Below are 22,274 nucleotides of genomic sequence, written 5' to 3' on the forward strand. Positions count from 1 at the left end.
TTTAACATTACTCATTAACATTTCACAACAATATTTATTAACATTATTTATCATGACTATTACAATTTTATTTATTCATAATTAAAGATAGAAAAATCTAGACAATTTAATAAACATAATGCATTAATTTAACTTTAATTCTATAAAACATCTAATAATAACAACTTAAGAAAATTTCTTTTCAATTTCTTGTCTAAACCAAGAAACATTTTTTATAACATCATCATTAACTCTAACTCTTGTAGCTTCAAATTCATCACTCCATCTCCCCAAAGCATGTCCTGCTTCAATTCTTCTGTGGTGGAAATCAGGTACGTATTTACGTTCAATATCAACATAATCTTTTGCTAGGTTGTTATAAGTTTTTGGCATAGTATAAGCAGTTGCAATATTTCCAAAAATTAGTGGTGTTACAAATCTTAATCCCAAATTTCTTTTACGTACTAATATTGAACCTGTTAATGTGAATGTTAAAATATATATTAAATTAGGTAAAATTGGTTCTTTAACAGTTTTGTTGTATGATGATTGTAAATTTCTAAATTCATTTTTAAAAGCATGATTTAAATTTTTTAATTCATATTCAAAAATTTGAAATTTGTTAATAAATGAATTACGTAAATTATTATTTAAACGTTCTAATGTTGGAGTAGATCTTATAATCATTCCATCAACTTCTTCAAATTCACCATGTGAACTTTCTTCTGATTTTAATTTTGGAGAAATTGGTAAAATTGTACCTGGTTTTGGTTGAATTGATTCATAATTTTCTTCATAAAAGGATCTTGATGGCATAGTCTATAGAATTGAGTTGTGTCAAATTTTTGGATTCGGAGAAGTAAGTCTTTGTATATTAGTGAATGTATGGTCTATTAATTATTGTTTTGGATATTTTTCAATTTTTACTTTAATTATATTTTTGTTACTCAAAATCTTACCCAATCAATTTTTTAAAATGGTTGCGAAATTATCAAGAGGTAAAATAAATCAATAGCTTTACTTCTAAAGTATTAAGAGTGAAAGATTCAAAGAATTTATGACATATTAAGTTACGAATAAATATTAAGATTTATAATATTAAAATTTATAAAATATTATACTAATTTTCTTAATTCGATTACAATCAACAATTTTACATTATATTAAATTAATTATTCAACAAACTTCAAACTTTCAAAAATTCAGACGATATGATATATATGGTTTTTAATTCAACATTCTCTTAAATCTTTTGTTTTTGTCTCATTATGTTCAGTGAAGTCTAACCCCTACCAAAGAATTTTTTTTTCTTCTTTTTTTCAACATTAGCAGTATTAGATTCAGCAATTCCACCTAAAGGTTGAGCAGCCAATTGACCATTATTATTAACACTGTTATTATTATTATTATTGTTGTTAAATGGAACTTGTAAATGTTCATCACTTTCATGTATCTGAGTGGTTGGAGTATCATTTGTATTAGTTGAAGACAGTGAACTATTCATATTTGGAGGTTGTAAATAACTTGAATTTGAATTTGAATTTGAATTTGAATTTGAATTTGAATTCGAATGAGTATTTGTTGTTGATGATGGATTTTCATTTAATTGTAAATTTTGCTGTGATTGTTGATGTTGAAGAATTTGTGGTGGTAATTGTTGTTGTGGTAAATTCAATTGTATTGGATTACTAGATGATCTTCTTGGTTGCGGTGGTGAATTTAATTGTTGAGATACATTCATTGATTTTCTTGTACCTGGTTGTGGCATACCACCTCTACCTCCAACATCAAACCCATCTAAGTTACCAGATAATATGGGCATTTGAGATCTACGATTTGATTTTTTAGGATTTGATTTAAATCTGCCTTCTAAAAATGGATCAATTGGTGCTGCATTATTAAAACTTGAATGATTTGATTGTTGATATTGTTGTTGAGGATTTTGTTGTTGTTGTAATTGCATATTATAATGTTGTTGTTGTTGATAATCATGGAAACTATTGACTCCACCTGGCATTGAACTTAATCTTCTTGGTTGTTGATGTGGTGGTTGCTGTTGATATTGTGGCTGATTATAACTTCCATTCATTTGTGGTTGATATTGATTATATTTATTCATATTTGTCATTGATCCATTTTGTTTTAATGGTGGTGGGAATTGATTTTGTGGTAATCCACCTGAAGGTAAACCATGAGGTGGTTGTTGATCTGAATACATTGCATTAGGTGGTGGACCATATTGTTGTTGTTGTGGTTGATTATATGGTCTTTGTTGTTGTGGATTGTACGGTTGTTGTGGTTGTTGATTATAATTATATGGTTGTTGCTGTGGTTGGTATTGTTGAGGTGGTTGAGAATATCCTCCATTACTACTTCTTCTTTCTCTTGATCTTAAAGCTTCTTCTCTTCTTCTTAATTCCATTTCTTTTTGTATTATATGTGGAGGTAATTCACCATTTGTAGTATCAACAAATACTTCTGAATTATTATCACTTGGTATTTTCGATAATCCTGGTGGTTGAATTGGTGGTTGTAATTGTTGTTGAGAAGATTCACCATTTAATGTAGCACCATATTGAACAATATGTTTCAAATCAGCTAAACCATCTTGTGTCATTATTGAATCTCTATAATTGTTGGTGTTTTGTTGAGTTTGAGCTGGTGGTGGTGTTTGTTGAACAGGAACCAGTAAATCTCCATTATGTAACTTTTGTTTTTGGAAATTTGATTCCAAATCTTTCAATTTTTGATTGTATTCTACATTTAATTGTTTAAATTTTGATTCATGTTCAAATTCTAAAGATTTTGATTTTTTTTCAAATTCATAATTTATATTTGATAATTTTGATTCGACATCTATAATTTTTTGTTGAATTGATTTTAAATTAATTTCTTGAATTCTTAAATCATTATCTTGTTTTAATCTTTTTTTATCATTATCTTGCAATATAGCATCTAATTGTTTTTCTTTATCTAGTTTTATTTTAATTTCTTCATCTAAATTTGTGAGTTGTAATAATTTATTTTGATCAGGTTCATTCAAAACTTTTCTTTTGAAAAAAATTGCAGAGTCTTGATTTATATTATTATATTGACACATCATTGAATAAAGGTTTTCTAAATATGGAGTTCTTATGCCATTATCGTCACCTAATAATATTGGTTGTAATAATAACAAATCAAGATCAAGATTATATGAATGATAAAAATTATAAAATAATATTGGTGAATTTATATAGTTTTCATTTGATTTAGTTACAGGATAAATGTTACACCAACTTTTTAATAAATTTGCTTCATTTTCAAACCCTTTAACTAATTTACAATCCATTTTCTTAATTAATTTGAATAATTCATTTATTAACCCCGTGATTAATGGTTTTGATAATATTTGATTCTTTAGTAATTCTGGGAATTTAATTTCAAATAATACCATTATAGGATTTAAAACTATTCTAGGTATTGCTAGTTTCCATTGATATGTCATAAATTCTTTAGAGTTACTACTTTTTAATAAAGTTATTGCATTATTACTTTGTTCTTGAATATTTTGTAAAATCTTGTAAAATTTCTGATAATTAAAATTTGAATTTAATTTTCCAGTTGATGTTGTTGTACCAAAATATATTCTTGTATCATTGTTTCTAATTTGATGACGATATTTGTTGGTGGATATTTTACGTGTATCACTTTCATTCATTATTGACATTACACAAACTGATGAATTTTTAGATAAATTCATTGATATAAATGGTTCTAAATTTATATAACCTGTAGATTCAACTATGATAACTGATTTTTCATCTAATAAATTATTAATTTGACTACATATCACTTGAAAATCTTGTAATGTATTACAACTTAATAATATTACATCAAACTTTTTATTTGTAGGTATATTTTGAATAGATTTATATAAAAATTGAGGTTTTAATTGTGATGAACCTAACAGTGATGATTGAAACTGTATTGGGAATGATGAATCAATTTCTGGATTTATAATAGATAATTCAATAGAATCTAATTGATTTAATCTCCATGAATAAAATGATAAATTTGGATTTGAACCAACTATAAGAGTTGTTGTTAGTAAAATATAATCAGATTTAAATGATGATGGCATATTGAAATGTGAAAAAAAGTGTCAGAAATCAACAATAGATTATGATAGCTATCTTTGATTGAAATATCCGATGATAATGATTAGGATATCAATGCAATAATTAAATTTTTCTTAATTGTCGATAACTTGAAGTTTCTTTAGTGAATATTATTATTGTAATAATACAACTTGATTTAATCAGTTTTATAATTTTTTTTATAATTTAACCCAAGAATTTCAATTCCAAATGAAATTTGTATATAATATATGAATGTAATATTTTTCTTTAATAGCCTTTATTATAAATTATTCTAAATATTAAAATATAATAATTTTAATTAAATTTTTTTAATTTAGTTCGTAAAATTATATTGAATAATAAATTTCTTAAATTTAATAATAATAAGAATAAAATAATTTATTTTCAATACACGATGTAGTTATGGAAATATAAAATATTTGACACTTTCAATTGAAATTGATCTCCTTAATTGATTAACAATAGTAGTCTTTTAAAAATTATTTCCAGTTTCGAATTTTATAAATGATGATGTTGAAAGTTTTTTATTTATTGAATGTAAATTAATGTAATATTCTGACACTTTTTCACTTTTTTCTCCATAATTATTCAATTGATATAAAGAAAGAAAAAAAACATACTTGAAATTATTTTTAAATGTTGTGACATAATGAAAATTAGCTAAAATTGATAGAGGATATGCAAAAATTAAAATGATTGAAATAGCTAAATTCAAGTACTAATCTATCTTTAATTATAAGTGAATGAATAAATAAGTTAGAAATATATAAAAATGTTGTAATTGATTAATTCATGAAGAAAAAGTGTTGTAAAAAATTTAGAATTATAAATTAATTTTTTTGTATAATAATAATAATAATAATTAAGCAATCAATATTAAAAAATTTCTCGAGAAAACTAATAATAAATATTTTAATATTTATGTTTTAATGTTAATTGTATTAAAATAAAACATTCATTAATAAAAGAATTTATTATTATACTAAGTTCTATAGCATTAATACTTTAAGTAAATATAATTCATTTCATAATCTAATATTAATGAGATCAAAGTTGAATTGAATCAAAAAGTAACACTACAAATCTGATTAATTTAAATATTGATTTTAAGTAATTCAAGTCAATTAATCTAATTGTAGCAAAATCAAATTTATTGTAAAAATAAATTCTTTTTTAATGTTAATAAAAAAGAATCAAAAGCACAAAGTCAATGAAGTAAAATATATAATATTTATTTATTGAATAATTTACTAAAAAGTAAAAGATTAATACCTCATTATGGTTTATTGTAAAGCCCTTTTTTATGATGATAAAAAGACCCAATTCAAACAAGTACAATCAAGGAAAGATATAGCTTAATAAGAATATCAGATATTAATCCCGAATTTATACGGTCGAATTATTTATAATTGAAACTTTCCCACCGTAATTTCCGTTGTCCCAAAATTTGTTACTTACAATATTATTGATTATAATTTTTATGCTCTTATTTATATCGCCATAACGTATAGTAATAGATCAATGATCTTAGAAATCTCGAATTTTATAAAGATTGAAAAGTAAATATTTAGCAATTATTATTTGGAAAGATTCAAGAGATGACAATTTGTATATTGTATAAATCTAATCTATGTAAAAATTTAATTTCAAATGATAGAATTTAAATATTATAAAAGCAATAACAACTAATAAAAATTACAATAAAATAAATAACATCTACAAATAATAATACTAGTAGTCACCTCGAAATCTAGTTCTATTGTAGTAGGTTGTTTATATAATTGTTACGTACATTGAGGAATATGAAATACTGCAATATTAATATTATATACTACCATATCAATTTACGAACTTTATGCTTGTAATAAAATCAATAAAAAACGAACATTTCTAAATTAAGAAACAAATTTAAGATAGAATCGGTAAGTAAAATCTAATTTTTACTCAGAAACCATTTAAAATCTGCACTCCAGAAAATTTTAGTGAAACAACAACAGTCGGTTAATATTAACTTTTGTCTACTCCGCCTATTTAATACTGCTTTGATTGAGAGAGAAAAAAAAGCAAACAGTTATTCAGATCAAAGACTATTCTTCTCTTTCAATTATACTTCAATTGTTTTTTTGTCATGTATGTACATTGGTTTAAATAAAAATTTGAAATTATTCTTTGTTATTTATTATTTATTTATTATTGTGTTTCAAAATTTAAATATTCTTTTTTTTTTTCAAAGGGTTTTGATTTTTTTTTTTTCTACTGTACTGAACGTTTTTTCTATTACTACTGTTCTAAATAAATCAATTAATTAACCATATAAAGTAATAATAATTACCTAATTAAAAGATTAAAGGTTAGCTTTTTAATTTATGTTATTTTGGATCTATATCAAATTATAAGTTTTTAAATCACTATAAAAGTTTAATTAGTGATGAAATCAATTTATAAATAGATATTCTGTTAATAAAGCCGTTGTAGATCGGCTATAAAATTCAATGAATAAATATTTTTCTGTTCTTTGTATTACTTTGTTTATTAATTAATAAGTAAACTTGAATATTAAAGATCTTGTGACTTTTAAATACCTAAAGTTTTTCTCTCGCTTTAAAATTCGTTTTAGCTTTGAAGTCAAATTAGGTCGAAGTACACGTCTCTCTAGTTGTTAAGTATGTATAGCTTTAATAAACAACGAGAAAAAAATTATTTACAACCATCTCCTTTATATTTCTTCTTTTTTATTCAAACCAATCCATCTCAATGGCGTCGTTTTTCAACTGTAAATTTGATGAACTTGATAGCCGTTGACAAATATAAAATTCTATCGTTGTAATTTTTTTTTTGAAGTTACAGGAAGACATTGCGCTCTTTTAGATATGAATTTGAGACATGATGGTTATTGGAGAATAAAATTGAAAAAAAGGGTGTATCTCCGGTTGATGAGTTAAACTTTGATTCTCTCGGTCATAATCCCTTTTATATTTATCATTATTATTGATTAAATGTCTATTGTTGAGAGTAATGTATTGATTATTTGATTATTTGATTATTTGTTTGTTTCATATTTCCATTGCTTTTATTCTAGAATAAACTTTTAATTTCATCTTTCTCTCTTACTTAAACGCGTTTAATTTGGTCTAAATATTATTCTTATAAGTTCATCAATATTACCAACCAAAATATCAATCAATACATTGGCATATCCATATAATAATTACAATATACAATGCCAAGAGGTCAATTAATACTAATAGAAGGATTAGATAGAACTGGTAAATCAACTCAATGTTCAGAATTACGTAAAAAATTCCCTAAATCAAAATTAATTAAATTTCCAGAAAGATCAACTAAAATAGGACAATTAATAAATGAATACTTAACAAATCCAGATTTTAAATTAAATGATCAATCAGCTCATTTATTATTTTCAGCAAATAGATGGGAATTAAATGAAGAAATTGAAAAGTTATTAAATGATGAATATTTTGTTATATTAGATCGATATATTTATTCAGGATTAGCATATACATTAGCTAAAAATAATACAGACCAAAAAACTAATGAAAATAAAATATCAGATAGTAATTCCAAAATAAATTTATCAAATATTGAATGGTTATTAACACCAGATAAAGGTTTACCAAAACCTGATTTAACTTTATTTTTAACTTTAAATCCAGAAGAAATTGCTAAAAGAAAAGGTTTTGGTAATGAAAGATATGAACAAGAACAATTTCAACAAGATGTTAAAAAGGCATTTCTTAAAGTATTAAATGATGAAATTTTAAAAGGTGATGATTCAATAAAAATTATAGATGTTAATAATATGAATATTGAAACTGTTACTAATTTAATTTGGGAAATGATTGAAGATATTAATGGTAATAAATTAACAAATAATCCAATAAAACGTATAGAATAATTACAAATACAAAATTTATCAACGTAAATTTCCAACTCCCATTTATACATATATATATTCAAGATTCTAACATATCTAATTTCTCTAATCTATTTAAAATTTTAGATTTCAGTATATCTTGAATTTCTCCACCTAAATAAATTTCATCTAAAATATAATATAATTTATAAAAATTAAAAATTAAATCAACTTCACAAACATTATTAAAATAAGTATCCAAGATTTCAACAAAAAAATGTAAACTTTCTAAATAAACTAGATCATTTTCTTCTAAATCTATTGCTATAATAAAATAAAGTCCAGCATATCTTCTATAACATAACTTATATGATTGTTGTTGATTTTTTTGTGATTGATTAAATAATACAAAATTTGATTGATGTTTTGAATCTCTACTTGATATTAATCTGTGAATATCTATTATATTTTGTTGCTTTTGTTGAATTGTTATTGAATTATTAAACCATTTAACTAATCTAGATTTTCCTTGTCTATTTAATACTAATATGAATTGAATTGACATTTTCTTATGGTAGCTGTTATATATACATTTATGAAGGAAGTATTTGATTTTAGAATGAATTTGTTGTAGATGTTATTATTAATTTAAGGTTTGAAATTGATCTGATAAACTGATTTGATTTTAACGCAATAAACGGATAAATATTTACAACCAAGATATTATATTTTTTGCAGGCTTTGATTTAACGCAGATCAAGGATTTCACGCACATGGGTATATAATTTGCAACCAACAATACTGTTGGAGGGTGTTAGGTAAACTATAGGGTCTGTTAATCTATATATTCATCTGGAGCATAAACTAGATGGTTTAAGTATCTGCTTTGAGAAAAGTCAAATTTGATTTGAGATATATGATATAAGGAATGGGTTGTTATTTCCTTAGAGTTTGGTACCAAATTAGCAACCAATTTTTGAAAATATAAATTTAAATCCGAAAAATTGAAACCAGCCCTTTATTCTCAGAATGAAAGACATAGCAAAAAGCAAGTTAGTATTTTTTGTATATGCAATTGATACAATTGAAAAGTTTTCGATTTTTCAGCTTTTCTTTCTGGGTGTATTTGTATTTTTACAATCAAAATGTGGAGAGGTGAATTAAGTTGACTAGAAAAAGTGAGATTAAAGGGTTTTTGGCAGAGCAGTTTTACAAGTTCTTTAACCTTTCAGCACTACATTCAAGCCATACTAGTCTTCCAATTCATTGTTTTAATATTGATGAAAGAGTGTTTGAAGTTTGTTAGTATGATCTCAAAAACTACACAAAATGAAATACCATTTATAAATAAAACAAAACTTTAAAACTATGTAGTTTAAAATATCTGATACACGTCTTAATTTTATTTACAACCACATTCAACTTGAAGTCAATATGAGTTCATCATATCATCATTTTAATGATGATGACGATGATGATGATCCAAACAACAGAGAGCAATATAAACAAATTGAAATTCGTGAAGCAATAACTTTTTTAATTGATATTACACCAAATTTATTAAAACCTCAAAATGAATTAAATCAAACATCACAATTAAAAGAAATTTTAACAAGTATTAATGAATTAATGCAAGAATTAATTATAAATTCAAGAAATACTGGAATTGGAATTTATTTTTATAATTGTGCAACCATTAAGCCATTAAAAAATTTGGGTTTACCTACTTTCAATTCATTATTTGGATTAAATGTTTTAAATTTAACAAATATGATTAGATTAAATGATTTATTAGTTAATAATGAAGATTTATCAACAATATTTAAATATAAACCAATGGAAGAAGAATCTGAATTAAATTCAATATTAAGTAAAATGATTAATCAATTTACAGGTAAGAAAGAATTTAACAAGAGAAGAATGATTTGGATTACGAATAATGATCAACCATTTAAAAAAGAATCTACTTTAGAGAATTTAAAAAGATCAATTGATGATTTTGATGGATTTGGTTTTAAAATTGATCCAATTTTTATAAGTTATGATCCTTCATCACCATTTAAATTTGATAAATTTATTGATATTTTTTCAAATACTAATTTTTTAAAAGTTGATGAATATAAAGAAGATAAGAAAATAAAATTAGAACCATCAAATGGTACTAATGGATTTGATTCAACCACTTCAAGTAAAACTAGGAATTCAATGTACCAACAACCTATATTAAGTAATCAAATTAAAAAAAGGATTTTAAATATTCAAAATATCAAAAGAGTTCAATTTTCATGTAGTTTGATTTTAAGTGATAATGGATCAATTGGTGGTAATTTAGGCTGTAATATAAAAGGTTATACTTTATATTCACATGAAAAAATTAAAAAATCTGAAATTCAATTATATACTAAAAATGAAGAAATTAAAAAAGTTTATATTGATTCAGATTTAATTGATGCTAATAATCAAACAAAAATTGAAATGAAAAAAGATAGAAATTTATCATTATCTGAAAGAAAACAAGAATCTGGGATTATGAAAGGATTTGAATTAGGTGGTGATAATGATGTATTATTATTAAATCAAGAACAACTTGAATTTATTAGAAATTTCACATTTGATCATAGATTGAAAAATGACGATACCAAAAAAGTTAAAAAAGAAGATGAAATTGAATTTCCAGATGATATAGAAAATGAAGATGATGATAATACAATCTCATTATCTTATTCAAAAGCACCATATTTAAAAGTTATTGGTTTCAGAGATTTAGAACATTTCAATCCTTCATATATATGTTCAACTCCAGTATTTATAAGTGCTGATTTATATAATGGGTTTAATACAACAATATCATCAAAACAAGGTGGTTTTACAAATTCATTAAAAACTTTTGCATCATTATATAGATCAACTTTGAAATTAAAACAATATATTGTTGTTGTTGGATGTATTAGATCAAATTCAAAACCTCATTTATATGCAATGTATCCTACACAAACTTTTGGATCAAATAGATTAAAAGAAGAAATTAATTTACCTCAAGGGTTTTTATTATGTAAATTACCATGGGTAGATGATTTTAGATCATTACCTTCTAATTATATTCAATATGTTAATAAAGAAGAACCAAAAATAAATCAACCATTAGTTGAAGATTTTAAAAATCTAATCAAAAATTTTGAAATTGATTCATATGATCCAAAAAATTATCCAAATCCATCATTAAATTATTATTATAAAGTTATAAAACATGAATTATTACAATTACCATTTTTACCAACTAATAGATTGTTAGCTAAAAATGATGAAACTTTTAAACAATTAATTTCAATAAAAAAAAATCTAACTCCAGAAAATCATCAATTAATAAAAGAAATTTTATCAAAAATTCAAAAATTAACAGAAGATATAACATCACAAGAAAAAGAATCACATATACCACCACCACCTAAAACCAAAAAATTTATAAAAGAAATAACAATTGAAGAAGTATTAATAGCATGGAAAAATAATAATTTAAATAATTTTAATATGGATCAATTAAAACAATTTCGTAAAAATCATTATCCTGATATTAAACCTGCTGTTAAAAAAATTGATATGATTAATAATATATCTGAATATTTGGAATCTAATGTTAAAAATTAATAAAAAAGGAGTAGTTTTAGAAGTTGGTAATGGTTAATTTAATGGTTTTGGTGTTTCAATTCTACATAATATGTAAAGTGTCTTGATGATACTTGTTTCTTAATATAAAAGGTTACAATAAAATTAAATAGCATAGTTTCTATATAAATAATTCCAATTCAGTAATCTCTTCTAATAAAACTATTTGAATTTGTAATAAAAAGTTTAGCAATTCTTGAAAATGAGGCAAATTAAAGAGTGGAGTTAAACTTTTACTTTTAACATAAATTTGAATAAAAAGTAAAAATTAAAATTGTAAATCTGTGAAAAATTTTAAAATTACTGTATATAATAAGAATATTTTTATAAGGTACAAATTTAAGGGGAACATTTTTATACATTACTCAAAGATGAAGAAATTAGATAGTCTAAATTCTAAAATTTCTATTTTTAGATTTAAATGAATACATATTCTCTGACAATTCGATCGAATTTTTAAATATCAAATTAGTTGATTTGGATTGATGTTGGACAGTATTGATTTTACCTAGTTACTAAAAATTGATGCCATGTTAAGAATTACATCAATTTAAAAGTATCGGACATAAACAAATTTACGTTTATTGTTGCAATTTAAGAAAAACAAAAGGAGGAAATAATGTATGATTAATTAAATATTTCATTAGAAGTTATTGTTTTAATCATTTTGTTTCATAGTAATAACTTAACTCAAGGAAAAAAGCAATTTTTGAAAATTTATCACAAGTAAAATTTAATATTTTTAAATTTTGACGTTTTAAATTAGAATGTTTAATTTGACTGAAAAATTCATGAAGCTGTAAGACATTGATATGAATTATGTCATTATTTGTCCTTACTTATTTTTTTAGGTCTTGCCTTTTTATAATTAAGGCAAAGTAAGTAAGTAAGTTTGAAGAATTTTTTTTACTTATCATTTCCTCGATCTTTTTTACTTCATCATTTTCATTTAAACAATTATTTTTACCGCCCTGTACACGTAATGGGTCCTACATTCTTCCTTGTTAAAAATTTCAAATTGATACGAAAGTATGCTTAGAGTAACAGATGAATTATAATATTATCAGACTATGAGCACTTTTATTGTTTTACTCAACTAGTTTTTATTATTGTATATTTTAATGTATTTCCATTAAATTAAATCTTATTATTCTTTGATTGTGTTTGATAATTACTGAAATTCGTTTAAAATTAACAAAGTTTTACTTTACAATTTTCATCTTGTTTAATTTATTATACATTTTCTCAAGTTTTACTTTACAACTTACTTGTTACTGAATTAATTATTAATATTATTAAATATTAAATCTTGCCCTTTCTTCAATAATAGAATTTTGAAAATTATTTTATATTATTACTTTTTTTCTAAATTTGTAATTTATTCCATCCTTATTTATTGTCAGTTAAACTGCACTGATACGACTACTCATCATTAATTCTTTCATAAGGTTGTTAATTAATCTTACATGTTTGATTGAAACATCTTAATTTAATTAAATATTTGTTTAAAACACGTAAAAACTAATTTAATTTAATTCTAATTTAATTTAATAATTATTTGTGTAATAATTAAAAAAAAAATTAATTAATTACTAAAAATAAAAATAAATTTTGATTTTTGATTAAAACTATTTTTATCATTCATCAAGAGGGTTATTGTATCTTTACAACAACATAATAATAATAACAAAATCATTGAAAAAGTGTTAATATATAATAGAACAATAATAAGGTTTAAATATCAAACACTATTTCAACCATTTCTTCATATCAGATAAAAAGTTTGGATCAAATTTTTAACAACGTTTATTTTTAATTACAACCAAAATTATAGATCAATAGTTTAAAAAGTCTTCAAATAGTTATTTTTCTTTAATTTTAATCATCATTTATGTCAAATATTATATATTGTACTACACCAACAACAACAACAACAACAAACAATTATAGATCAAAAACTAATAAATTATCTAATAATTATAAAACTCATAAAACTAATACCAAAAAGATAAATTCACCACTAAATAATTCAAAATACTATGGAAATATGACTCAGAATATAAATTTAATAAATAAAGATGATACTCTATATAAAAATAATAATCAAATATATTTAAATCATCAACGACAGTTCAGTTTTGAAACTTCATCAAATAATGATTCAAATTTAAGATCACCTTCTTCATCACCAGTAAAAAATTTAAACACCCAAACCAAAATAACGCCTTCTAAAGTTAATCATCAACCAAATTCTTCAAATGATTATCAAATGTCAGAAGTAGATCTTCAAAATGGAAATCACCCTGAAATTCATAATCATATAGATTCTTCAATTCAACAACATCAAGATTCATTAATATCAGATTCATCTTATTCTTTACAAAAACCACCAACTAATGTATTATCACATGGTTATCAATCATCTATATCTTCTGTATCTTCAAATGGTTCAATACCTTCATCACCTGGATTAATCAATTATTCACCAAAACATTCAAGAAAATTAAATTCATTACATCAGAATAGAAATATGAAAAATTTATCATTAAATTTAAATGATTCAAATGGTTCATCAACACCAAATAACTCTACAACAAAATCACAACAACAACAAAATAACCAAAAATCAAATTTATTATCCAAAAGAAATAAACTTTCAATGTCAGAATCTATTGATTCACCTACAAGATCACAATCTATAAATTTTATACAACCACCACCACAATTGACTTCACATTTAGTATATAGTGAAGGAGCTTTAAATACCCCCGAAGTTACTCATACTCCAATTCAGCCACCAAAAATTCATCAACAAGAACATTTAAATAACTCACAGCCTTCTTCAATTGAACAATCACAACCTTCAAATGAAAATTATAAATTTCCACCATTGGCTTATACCAATAATAACAATAATAACCTTGCAGAATATGATTCAATTTCATCAATAAGTGATATGAAGGAAACAGATCATAATGATATATTGAATGAAAGAATAATACCTCCAGTACAACCACCTTTTGCTATAGGAGCATCAAAATTACTGCCATTGTCAACACCACCAAGATTACAAAGTCCAATAATTTCAAATACTCAATTACATAATGTTTCAACACCAACTACAAAATTATCGAGAAATATTAAGAAAATGTCAATAGAATCACCTTTGGAAACAAGTTTCAATAAAGATGAAGTAAATAATAAATCAAGTAATGATCAAGTTATAAGTGAAAATTCCTTCAGTAATGATCAAAGTACATCACAAAATATTACATATAACTCCAACAAATTCAATATGCCAGAAGAATTACAAGAATCAACATCGATCAATGCATACCCAAATGGTCCACGAAATGTATTGAACAATTTAATATTTTTGTATTCAGATCCCAAAAATAAAATAGATATAAATGAATACAACCTAATAATAAATGTTGCAAAAGAATGTACAAACTTGTCACATTTATTACATAATCAAAAACCAAATTACAAAGAATACATTCAAATAGATTGGTCACATACATCATCAATATCCAAGGATTTAAACTACTTAATTGAAAAAATCGATTCCTTTTACAACAAAAACTTAAAAATCTTAGTTCATTGTCAATGTGGAGTATCAAGATCAGCATGTGTAGTAGTAGGTTATTTCATGAAAAAATTCGATTTAGGAGTTAATGAAGCTTATGAAATGCTTAAAAATGGTACAACAACAGCCCCAGGTGTAGTGATTGAGAAATGTGATAGGATTTGTCCTAATATGTCATTGATATTTGAATTAATGGAATTTGGTGATAAGTTGAATAATAAATCTGAATTTACTACTAATCAGATTTTGAATCAATCTCCTCCTTCTCTGATTGGAATTTAAAAAAGTTATTAGGCTGGTTATCTTCTAAATGTTATTGTTTGTGTACTTTTTATTTTTATATTTTTAGTTCTATTGTTTTGTTTAATATACTAGTTATGATAGTTATGAGATCTTTAAAAAATTGTAAACTCTACGTAAAGCTCACTTTTTCTTATTCTGTATGGTTGCAAAAATGTGCTTGTTATAGGATTTACAAATTGACCACTTTACACGACTTATATAATTTGAACAAAAAATGAATATCTATCAAGAATTAGGCAACCATCTATATTACAAATTAATTATTACTGTTCATAAACCTACAACATTACATTGAAAAGCCATCAAAGTTGATTAGTTGGATGATACAAATTAGCGTTTAATATTGATTGTCCACACTTCACTCAATAAAAACATACGTCAAAATAAAAAGTAAATTAAAATAATACAAAACTAGTCATACCAAATAACTTTGCATAACTTACAACAACTACTATATTATATATTCCAAATAATCACCAAACGGTTCATTAATATATCAAGAAATGTCATATGATGGAAACAAATCTCATTATACTCCAAGATATAACTCATCAAATTCATCAAGAAAATTACACGAACAACTGAAAAACGACTCAAAGTCTACATCATCATCTACAACTCAACCACAGTATCAAACCACTTCTGCATCAAATACAGCCCCTAGTACAGGTGGAAGAAGAGATGTATACATTGGATCTGGTTATAAGTCTCGATATAATGATTCATATACTTCGAAAACTTCAAATCCAATAAAATCAAATAGTGGAAGTTCGTATTATAGCTCCAACATTAACCCTACAAATGGAGGAAATGGAATACGATCAACTTCAAATTCATATTATACCTCAAGTTTATCAGGAAATACCCCAATAAGTGCAAATAGTATAAGAAGAAGAAATGATAAATATTCACCAACAACAACAACTTCATCATCAACAAAATATCCAGATCCAACAAAAAACGACAAATTTATATCAAGAACTGGATTAGCCACTAGCTCAACATCTTACGGAAATTATAGAAAAGATTATTCGTTTAAACGACAAGCATCACCAGATTCATCATCTTCATACATTAAAGAACGATCACCAGCAACTGATCCTCTTTCATCATTCAAAGACGAAAGACGAATGTCAAACCCATTAGAAAAACCAACAACCACCACATCTAGTTATATTTCAAAATCAAGAAAATCAAGTTGGGAAACAACCACCAAAAATCCATCATCACTTGCATCATCAAGAAAATCAAGTCTAGATAAACCTATAAAAGAAAAATTCGAGTCCAAAAGATCATCACTATCTAGTATTAGTAGTTTAAAACAGTCGGAGTCAAAGAGAAATAGTTCTGTGGATAGTATTGGCTCAAATTATGGAGGTGAACTATCTAATTTTGATAAAGAATTAGCTAGGAAAGCTTCTATTGGTGATAAATCCGTTAAAAAAGAAGAGCCTAAAAAATCGTTCTTGATACCGAGAGGCAAATCTGATTCTACTACACCAAAAATCGAAAGTGAAGATAATAAATTTATTCCCAACAAATTGTCAATCAAACCAGAATCAGATATTGAAAAAGATTCTTCCAACTTACAAAAAAAATCGACAATACCTAAATCCACACAGCTAGTACAAAAAGATTCAAAATCAGAAAACAAACCTAGTAAAGATCTACAACCAATTAAGAAAACAATAATTGATCAAACCTCAACGGATTCAACAGATTCAAACATATCATCTACAAAATCATCTAATGCATCACGTTCACCATCTGGAATTAAAAAGACATCATTCAATGATTATTTAAAATTATCAAAAGAGAAAAAGAAAATTGATGAAGAGAAGACTACTAAAAATCCAGACCTAATCGAAGAGAATTCATCAGTAATTACGAAAGCAGAAAAGGCAGATGATGACAAAGCAATACAAAATGATGAGACGAAAGATGTTGAAATGAAAGATGAAACAAAGTCAGAGTTTAAAGAAACCAAAAATGAAGATAAATCATCAGTTGAATCTACAGTCAATACAACACAAGATGAAGAGTCTAAACCAGAACATGTATCTGATGAACATATTGTTGAGGAGAAAGATGAAGATGCGATGGAAATAGATTCAAAAAAGGAAATGACAGAACCCAAACTAAATATGAACAAAAAAGATATTGACAAAGAAGCAGAATTAGGGTCGAATAAAAAAGCAGATAGTAGTGATAACATGGAGCAAGTTCATATAGATGAAGTAAAGGAAGAATCTGCAATAATGGAGAAAGATCAAAAAACTATTGAGGATACGCCAAATGAAATTGCATTAGAGAAAAGACCAGTTTTAGTCGAGCAAGATAAAGAAGAAAATGATGAAGTAAATACCAAGCAGAATAAGCAACAAGATACAAAATCTGAAGACGACATTGATATGGATGAACTTAAAGATGCCACACCTCCTGATGCTCCACTCAAAACTAATTTGAATATGACTCCTCATACTACATTAAAAATTGAAGACTCATTTAATGATTCTTCAATACTATCTCCCATCAATGATTCAAAAATCAAAAGAAATTTTAGTTTAAAAGATATTGGTTTAAGTTCAGATAAGGATAAATCATTAATTAACGACGAAATAGAGGAAGAGGACAAGAACAATGATGAAGAAGTGAATTTTTCTGAAACTGAAACCTTAATCGGTACACCTCCAAGATTGAATCATGGTAGAAACTTAATCAAAAAGAGTCCTGTTGATGATAATCGTCATAAATTGAAGAAAAAAAGAGCAGTTGTTGAATCATCAGATGAAGAGATGGATACTACGAATAACAACGACCAGGAAGAAAATTTAGTTTTTGCAAGTAAAACTGAGTATAAACCAAAACCAGAAAAAAAATTGATTCCAGGAAAATCAATGAAAAAAGCTCCCTACAAAATTAAACGTGATTCAAGTGGTAGATCATTACTACAAAGAGCATGTAAGAAGGGAAGTTTTGAAGATGTCAAAGAATTTTTAAGTCGTGGGGCAAATGCAAATGAAAAAGATTTTTGTGGTTTTACTTGTTTACACGAAGCTGCTTTAGAAGGTCACTCTGAAATTGTACAATATTTAATTGATCATGGTGCAAATGTTAATGCAAAAGCTGATGAAGCAGGTGATTCAGAAACTCCGTTAATTGATGCTGCAGAAAATAAACATCTTGAAACTGTTAAAGTGTTACTCAAAAATGATGCCGATCCTACAATTTTCAATATTGATGGTTTTACTGCATTAACTAAAATTTATAATGAACATGCTGATGAAGATGGTTATGATGAAATTATTAAAGCTTTAGAAGCTGCAAACAATAAAATTACAAATAGACAAATTTCAAAAGCTCAATCAAAAGGTGCTTCTCCAGATTCTAGATTTGTTGTAATTGATGATCCAAATGAAAATTATTTTGCTGACCTAATTAAAAGAAAAGGAATTTTTAAATGGGCAGCTGAAAATCATAAAGAAGTTGTTGCAAATTTTTTCGTCTCCGGTAATAGTTTAGAAGATAAACCAGATATTTTGATAATTGCTGCAAGGAATGGTCATTCTGAATTAATTGATATTATTTTAGGTTTAAATCCAACTCAATATAATATTGACACCGAGAGTCCGTGTGGAGTTACTGCATTATTAGCAAGTGTTGGTCGTGGTCAATTAGAAGTTGTTAGATCTTTGTTGCAAAAGGGTGCTGATCCTTTCAAGATGAGAAAAAAAGATGGATTAAATGCATTACAAATTGCTGAACATTCATCAAGATTTAATTCAAAAGAAGTTGAATTGATTCAAGAATCAATGGAGAAAAAAAGCGGTACTAAAATTATATCTGCTGTTCCTTCAAGAGTTGCTTCTAGAGTCACATCTAAACCACTGTCAAGAGCTCCATCTGTACCAGTATCTGATGAATCAGAGGAAGAGGAGATGGTACAAAACAATTCATCAATGAGAAATGAAGATGAAATGAATATAGATAAGGAAGAGGAAAGGACTAAAGATGAAGACACCAAATCGACAAAAGCAAACGAAGATATTCCAAAAAATAAAGATGTTGATGCAACTATCGAAAATTTGGAGGTTAAAAAAGTTAGGGGCAACCAAAATAAACCTGATATCAAAAAGATCAAAAGCAACGAAGATAAAAGAATTACCAATGATAGTAAGTTAGAGATGAAGAAAGTCAAAAGTAATGATGATGGAAAGAAAAGAAAACAAGATGATTTAAATGATGATGATCAACATATTTTAAAGAAGTCAAAATCAAGTTCAAGTATCTCAAAATTAAAATTTAATTCATCCACAAAAGAGAATGAAGACAAGATGGATATTGACGCTTCTGCAAGAATCGACAAACCTATACCAGCAATCAAACAATCAGTTGTGAAATTTGATACCTCAGAATCTCCTACTACGTCACCTTCAATATCAACACCAACATCAACAGTACCAGCGGTATTTGAAAAAGCTAAATCGCCACCACCATTAACTCCAGCTCAAGAAGAACAGAAATTTAAGAGTGCAGAGGAAGCAAGAATTAGACAGGAAAAAGCAGAAGCTAAAAAGAAAGCTAGAAAAGAAATGTTTTTGAAAATTGAAAAAGAGAAAGAGATGAAGAAAAGAGAAGAAGAAGAAAAGAAAGCTGAAGCTAAAAAGAAGGAGGAAGAGAAGAAAGCTGAAGAGGAGAAGAAAGAGGTTGAAGAAGAACCAAAAATAGCTGAAGCTGAACCTAAACAGGCTGACGAGAAAATCATAGAAGTTAATGTCGAATCTACTGCATCATTACAAGCAGATGAAGTCAATGAAGAAGTTGAAGAAAAAGATGAAGTTAAAGATATTCCCAAAAATCCAACAACCAACAACTCAACCAAGAATCAAGAAGACAAAGAAAATAAATCCAGAACCTATCAATTTTACCCTACTGGATTACGTAAAATTAAATTCAATTCAAAACCAACTGTTTCAACAATATCAAAATATTCACCACTTTATGTGTTCATAATTGATGATGAAAAATATGTATTAGATCTTCAAATTTCATTACTTACCTTATCACCAATTTCTAATTTTGAAAGCTCAATAAATTCATCAAATTCAATAGTTGTTGAAAATGATATAAAATTAAAAATTTGGAAATTATTTTACAAATTCATTGGAATAAACAACAACGACAAGAATTTGTTCTTAAACTTGTTCATTAAATTCATCAAATACGAAGATGCTTTACAACTATTCAAAGATAAATACCCATTTGTATATACTCACTTACAACAATCTCAATCAATAGAATTATTACTTGACAACTTAACAGGATTTGATGACTTAAGAAAGAACTCAATAAGCTTAACTGATGACTCAAAAACTAGTAAATTTGATGATATAGATATTATTAAATTCATCCCACCACATTTAAGTTACAGAAAAGATATTGTTCGAACTATAAAAAGTACAAATAATCCATTATGGTGAAACCTTGTGTTTATGTTTACGATTTCAATTTTAATTTTTTAATGCTGTATAATTATTTATATTTTAATGATTACATTTTTTATTTATTCTTATTAATCTATTGATCACTTTGTAGAAATTGCAAATCTTTGGTTGATTTTTTGGTTGCAAATACATAAAGGATTTGAAAAAAACTGGTAGCTTGTTCCCATCGAAATATCAAAAACAATTATTCAGAACCAACTTTTTGATAACAGAACTTATTAAAGATAATCAATATAATAAATGGGGGAGAAGAAGTATGTACTTTAAAGCTTAGAATGCTATTCATGATAAAATACTAACGTTAAATTATTAGGACGAGTAGGCTAACGCTATGTAATTCAGATTCAGATATAGAAACTGATGAAAATGATCAATATGTTCCACCATCTTTAGATTTTGAATTTATAGAAGTAGATCACAAAGATACCCCACAAGAAGACTTAGCAAAAGTAGAAGAAGAAGAGGAAGAATTTGCATTCCCATTATTTTCATCATTAGCACCTTCAAAACCAAATACCTCTAAAGAATCAGAAGAAAGAGGTAGATCAACATCACAACCATTTACAATACAAAAAATTTCATTAAGAGAACATTCAGAAGAAAGAATCAATAATGAAAGACCAACATCTTATTATTTCGCATCGTATAGTCCTTTACAAAAATCACAGTTTGAACAAATTGCAACTACAAGCGACGATATATATTCACAATCAAATTTTATAACATCAACTAAAGGCAAAGTGATAAATTTAAATGAACATAATAGAAAAATAGAAGAGATACTAGCGAAAGCTAAATCCAAATCGAAAAAAAGACCAGGTAAGAAAAAAAGAGAAAGTAAAATATATTGTAGAGAAAGAAGACTAGAGAGAGCTAAAATTGCCAAACAAGAAGAAAAAGAGAAGAGAGCCAAAGCCAAACAGGAGAAGTATGGAAAATTCAATAAATTCAAGAGTGGTGGTGGTGGTAGTGGTAGAGTTAATAAGAAATCTTTTAAAAATGACAAACTTACTAAGAACGATAAACAGTTTAAGAATAACAAATCCAATGGAGGTACTGCTAATAAAAACAATCAAAGTAGTCAGAAACCGAAGTATAGAACTGAGTAATGTACATAATGACAACGATTGTAAAATTTTCTTTTAGTAATTTTCGATTTGGTCTTGTACCTCTGATTTATAGTAAGAAAAAACATACACTAAATCGAGAATATCAATTTA

At 25.6% G+C, this 22,274-nt stretch overlaps 7 protein-coding genes across 7 annotated transcripts; 4 read left to right on the forward strand and 3 right to left on the reverse strand. All coding sequences in view use genetic code 12, as the record gives it.

The window, feature by feature from the left end:
* Positions 1–165: 165 nt before the first annotated feature.
* Positions 166–795, reverse strand: KGF54_004211 (uncharacterized protein; the record flags this gene model as incomplete). The annotated part of the gene is made up of 1 exon (XM_051764886.1): positions 166–795. One exon carries the CDS (start codon positions 793–795, stop codon positions 166–168), a length of 630 nt encoding a protein of 209 aa, XP_051618253.1.
* A 466-nt stretch (positions 796–1,261) lies between these two features.
* KGF54_004212 (uncharacterized protein) lies at positions 1,262–4,102 on the reverse strand (the record flags this gene model as incomplete). Its single annotated transcript, XM_051764887.1, has 1 exon — positions 1,262–4,102. One exon carries the CDS (start codon positions 4,100–4,102, stop codon positions 1,262–1,264), a length of 2,841 nt encoding a protein of 946 aa, XP_051618254.1.
* Positions 4,103–7,341: 3,239 nt separating this feature from the next.
* KGF54_004213 (bifunctional thymidylate/uridylate kinase) lies at positions 7,342–8,037 on the forward strand (the record flags this gene model as incomplete). The annotated part of the gene is made up of 1 exon (XM_051764888.1): positions 7,342–8,037. One exon carries the CDS (start codon positions 7,342–7,344, stop codon positions 8,035–8,037), a length of 696 nt encoding a protein of 231 aa, XP_051618255.1.
* Positions 8,038–8,095: 58 nt separating this feature from the next.
* KGF54_004214 (uncharacterized protein) lies at positions 8,096–8,560 on the reverse strand (the record flags this gene model as incomplete). The annotated part of the gene is made up of 1 exon (XM_051764889.1): positions 8,096–8,560. One exon carries the CDS (start codon positions 8,558–8,560, stop codon positions 8,096–8,098), a length of 465 nt encoding a protein of 154 aa, XP_051618256.1.
* An 869-nt stretch (positions 8,561–9,429) lies between these two features.
* On the forward strand, positions 9,430–11,640 carry CAS1 (ATP-dependent DNA helicase; the record flags this gene model as incomplete). Its single annotated transcript, XM_051764890.1, has 1 exon — positions 9,430–11,640. The coding sequence occupies one exon, from the start codon at positions 9,430–9,432 to the stop codon at positions 11,638–11,640; it is 2,211 nt and encodes a 736-aa protein (XP_051618257.1).
* Positions 11,641–13,705: 2,065 nt separating this feature from the next.
* On the forward strand, positions 13,706–15,529 carry CPP1 (tyrosine/serine/threonine protein phosphatase; the record flags this gene model as incomplete). Its single annotated transcript, XM_051764891.1, has 1 exon — positions 13,706–15,529. The coding sequence occupies one exon, from the start codon at positions 13,706–13,708 to the stop codon at positions 15,527–15,529; it is 1,824 nt and encodes a 607-aa protein (XP_051618258.1).
* Positions 15,530–16,053: 524 nt separating this feature from the next.
* KGF54_004217 (uncharacterized protein) lies at positions 16,054–22,163 on the forward strand (the record flags this gene model as incomplete). Its single annotated transcript, XM_051764892.1, has 2 exons — positions 16,054–21,026; positions 21,368–22,163. The coding sequence occupies 2 exons, from the start codon at positions 16,054–16,056 to the stop codon at positions 22,161–22,163; spliced, it is 5,769 nt and encodes a 1,922-aa protein (XP_051618259.1).
* Between the last annotated feature and the right edge of the window lie 111 nt (positions 22,164–22,274).

The sequence above is a fragment of the Candida jiufengensis genome (genome assembly GCF_024610255.1).
Source record: "Candida jiufengensis strain CBS 10846 chromosome Unknown scaffold1, whole genome shotgun sequence".
NCBI classification, from domain to species: domain Eukaryota; kingdom Fungi; phylum Ascomycota; class Pichiomycetes; order Serinales; family Debaryomycetaceae; genus Lodderomyces; species Lodderomyces jiufengensis.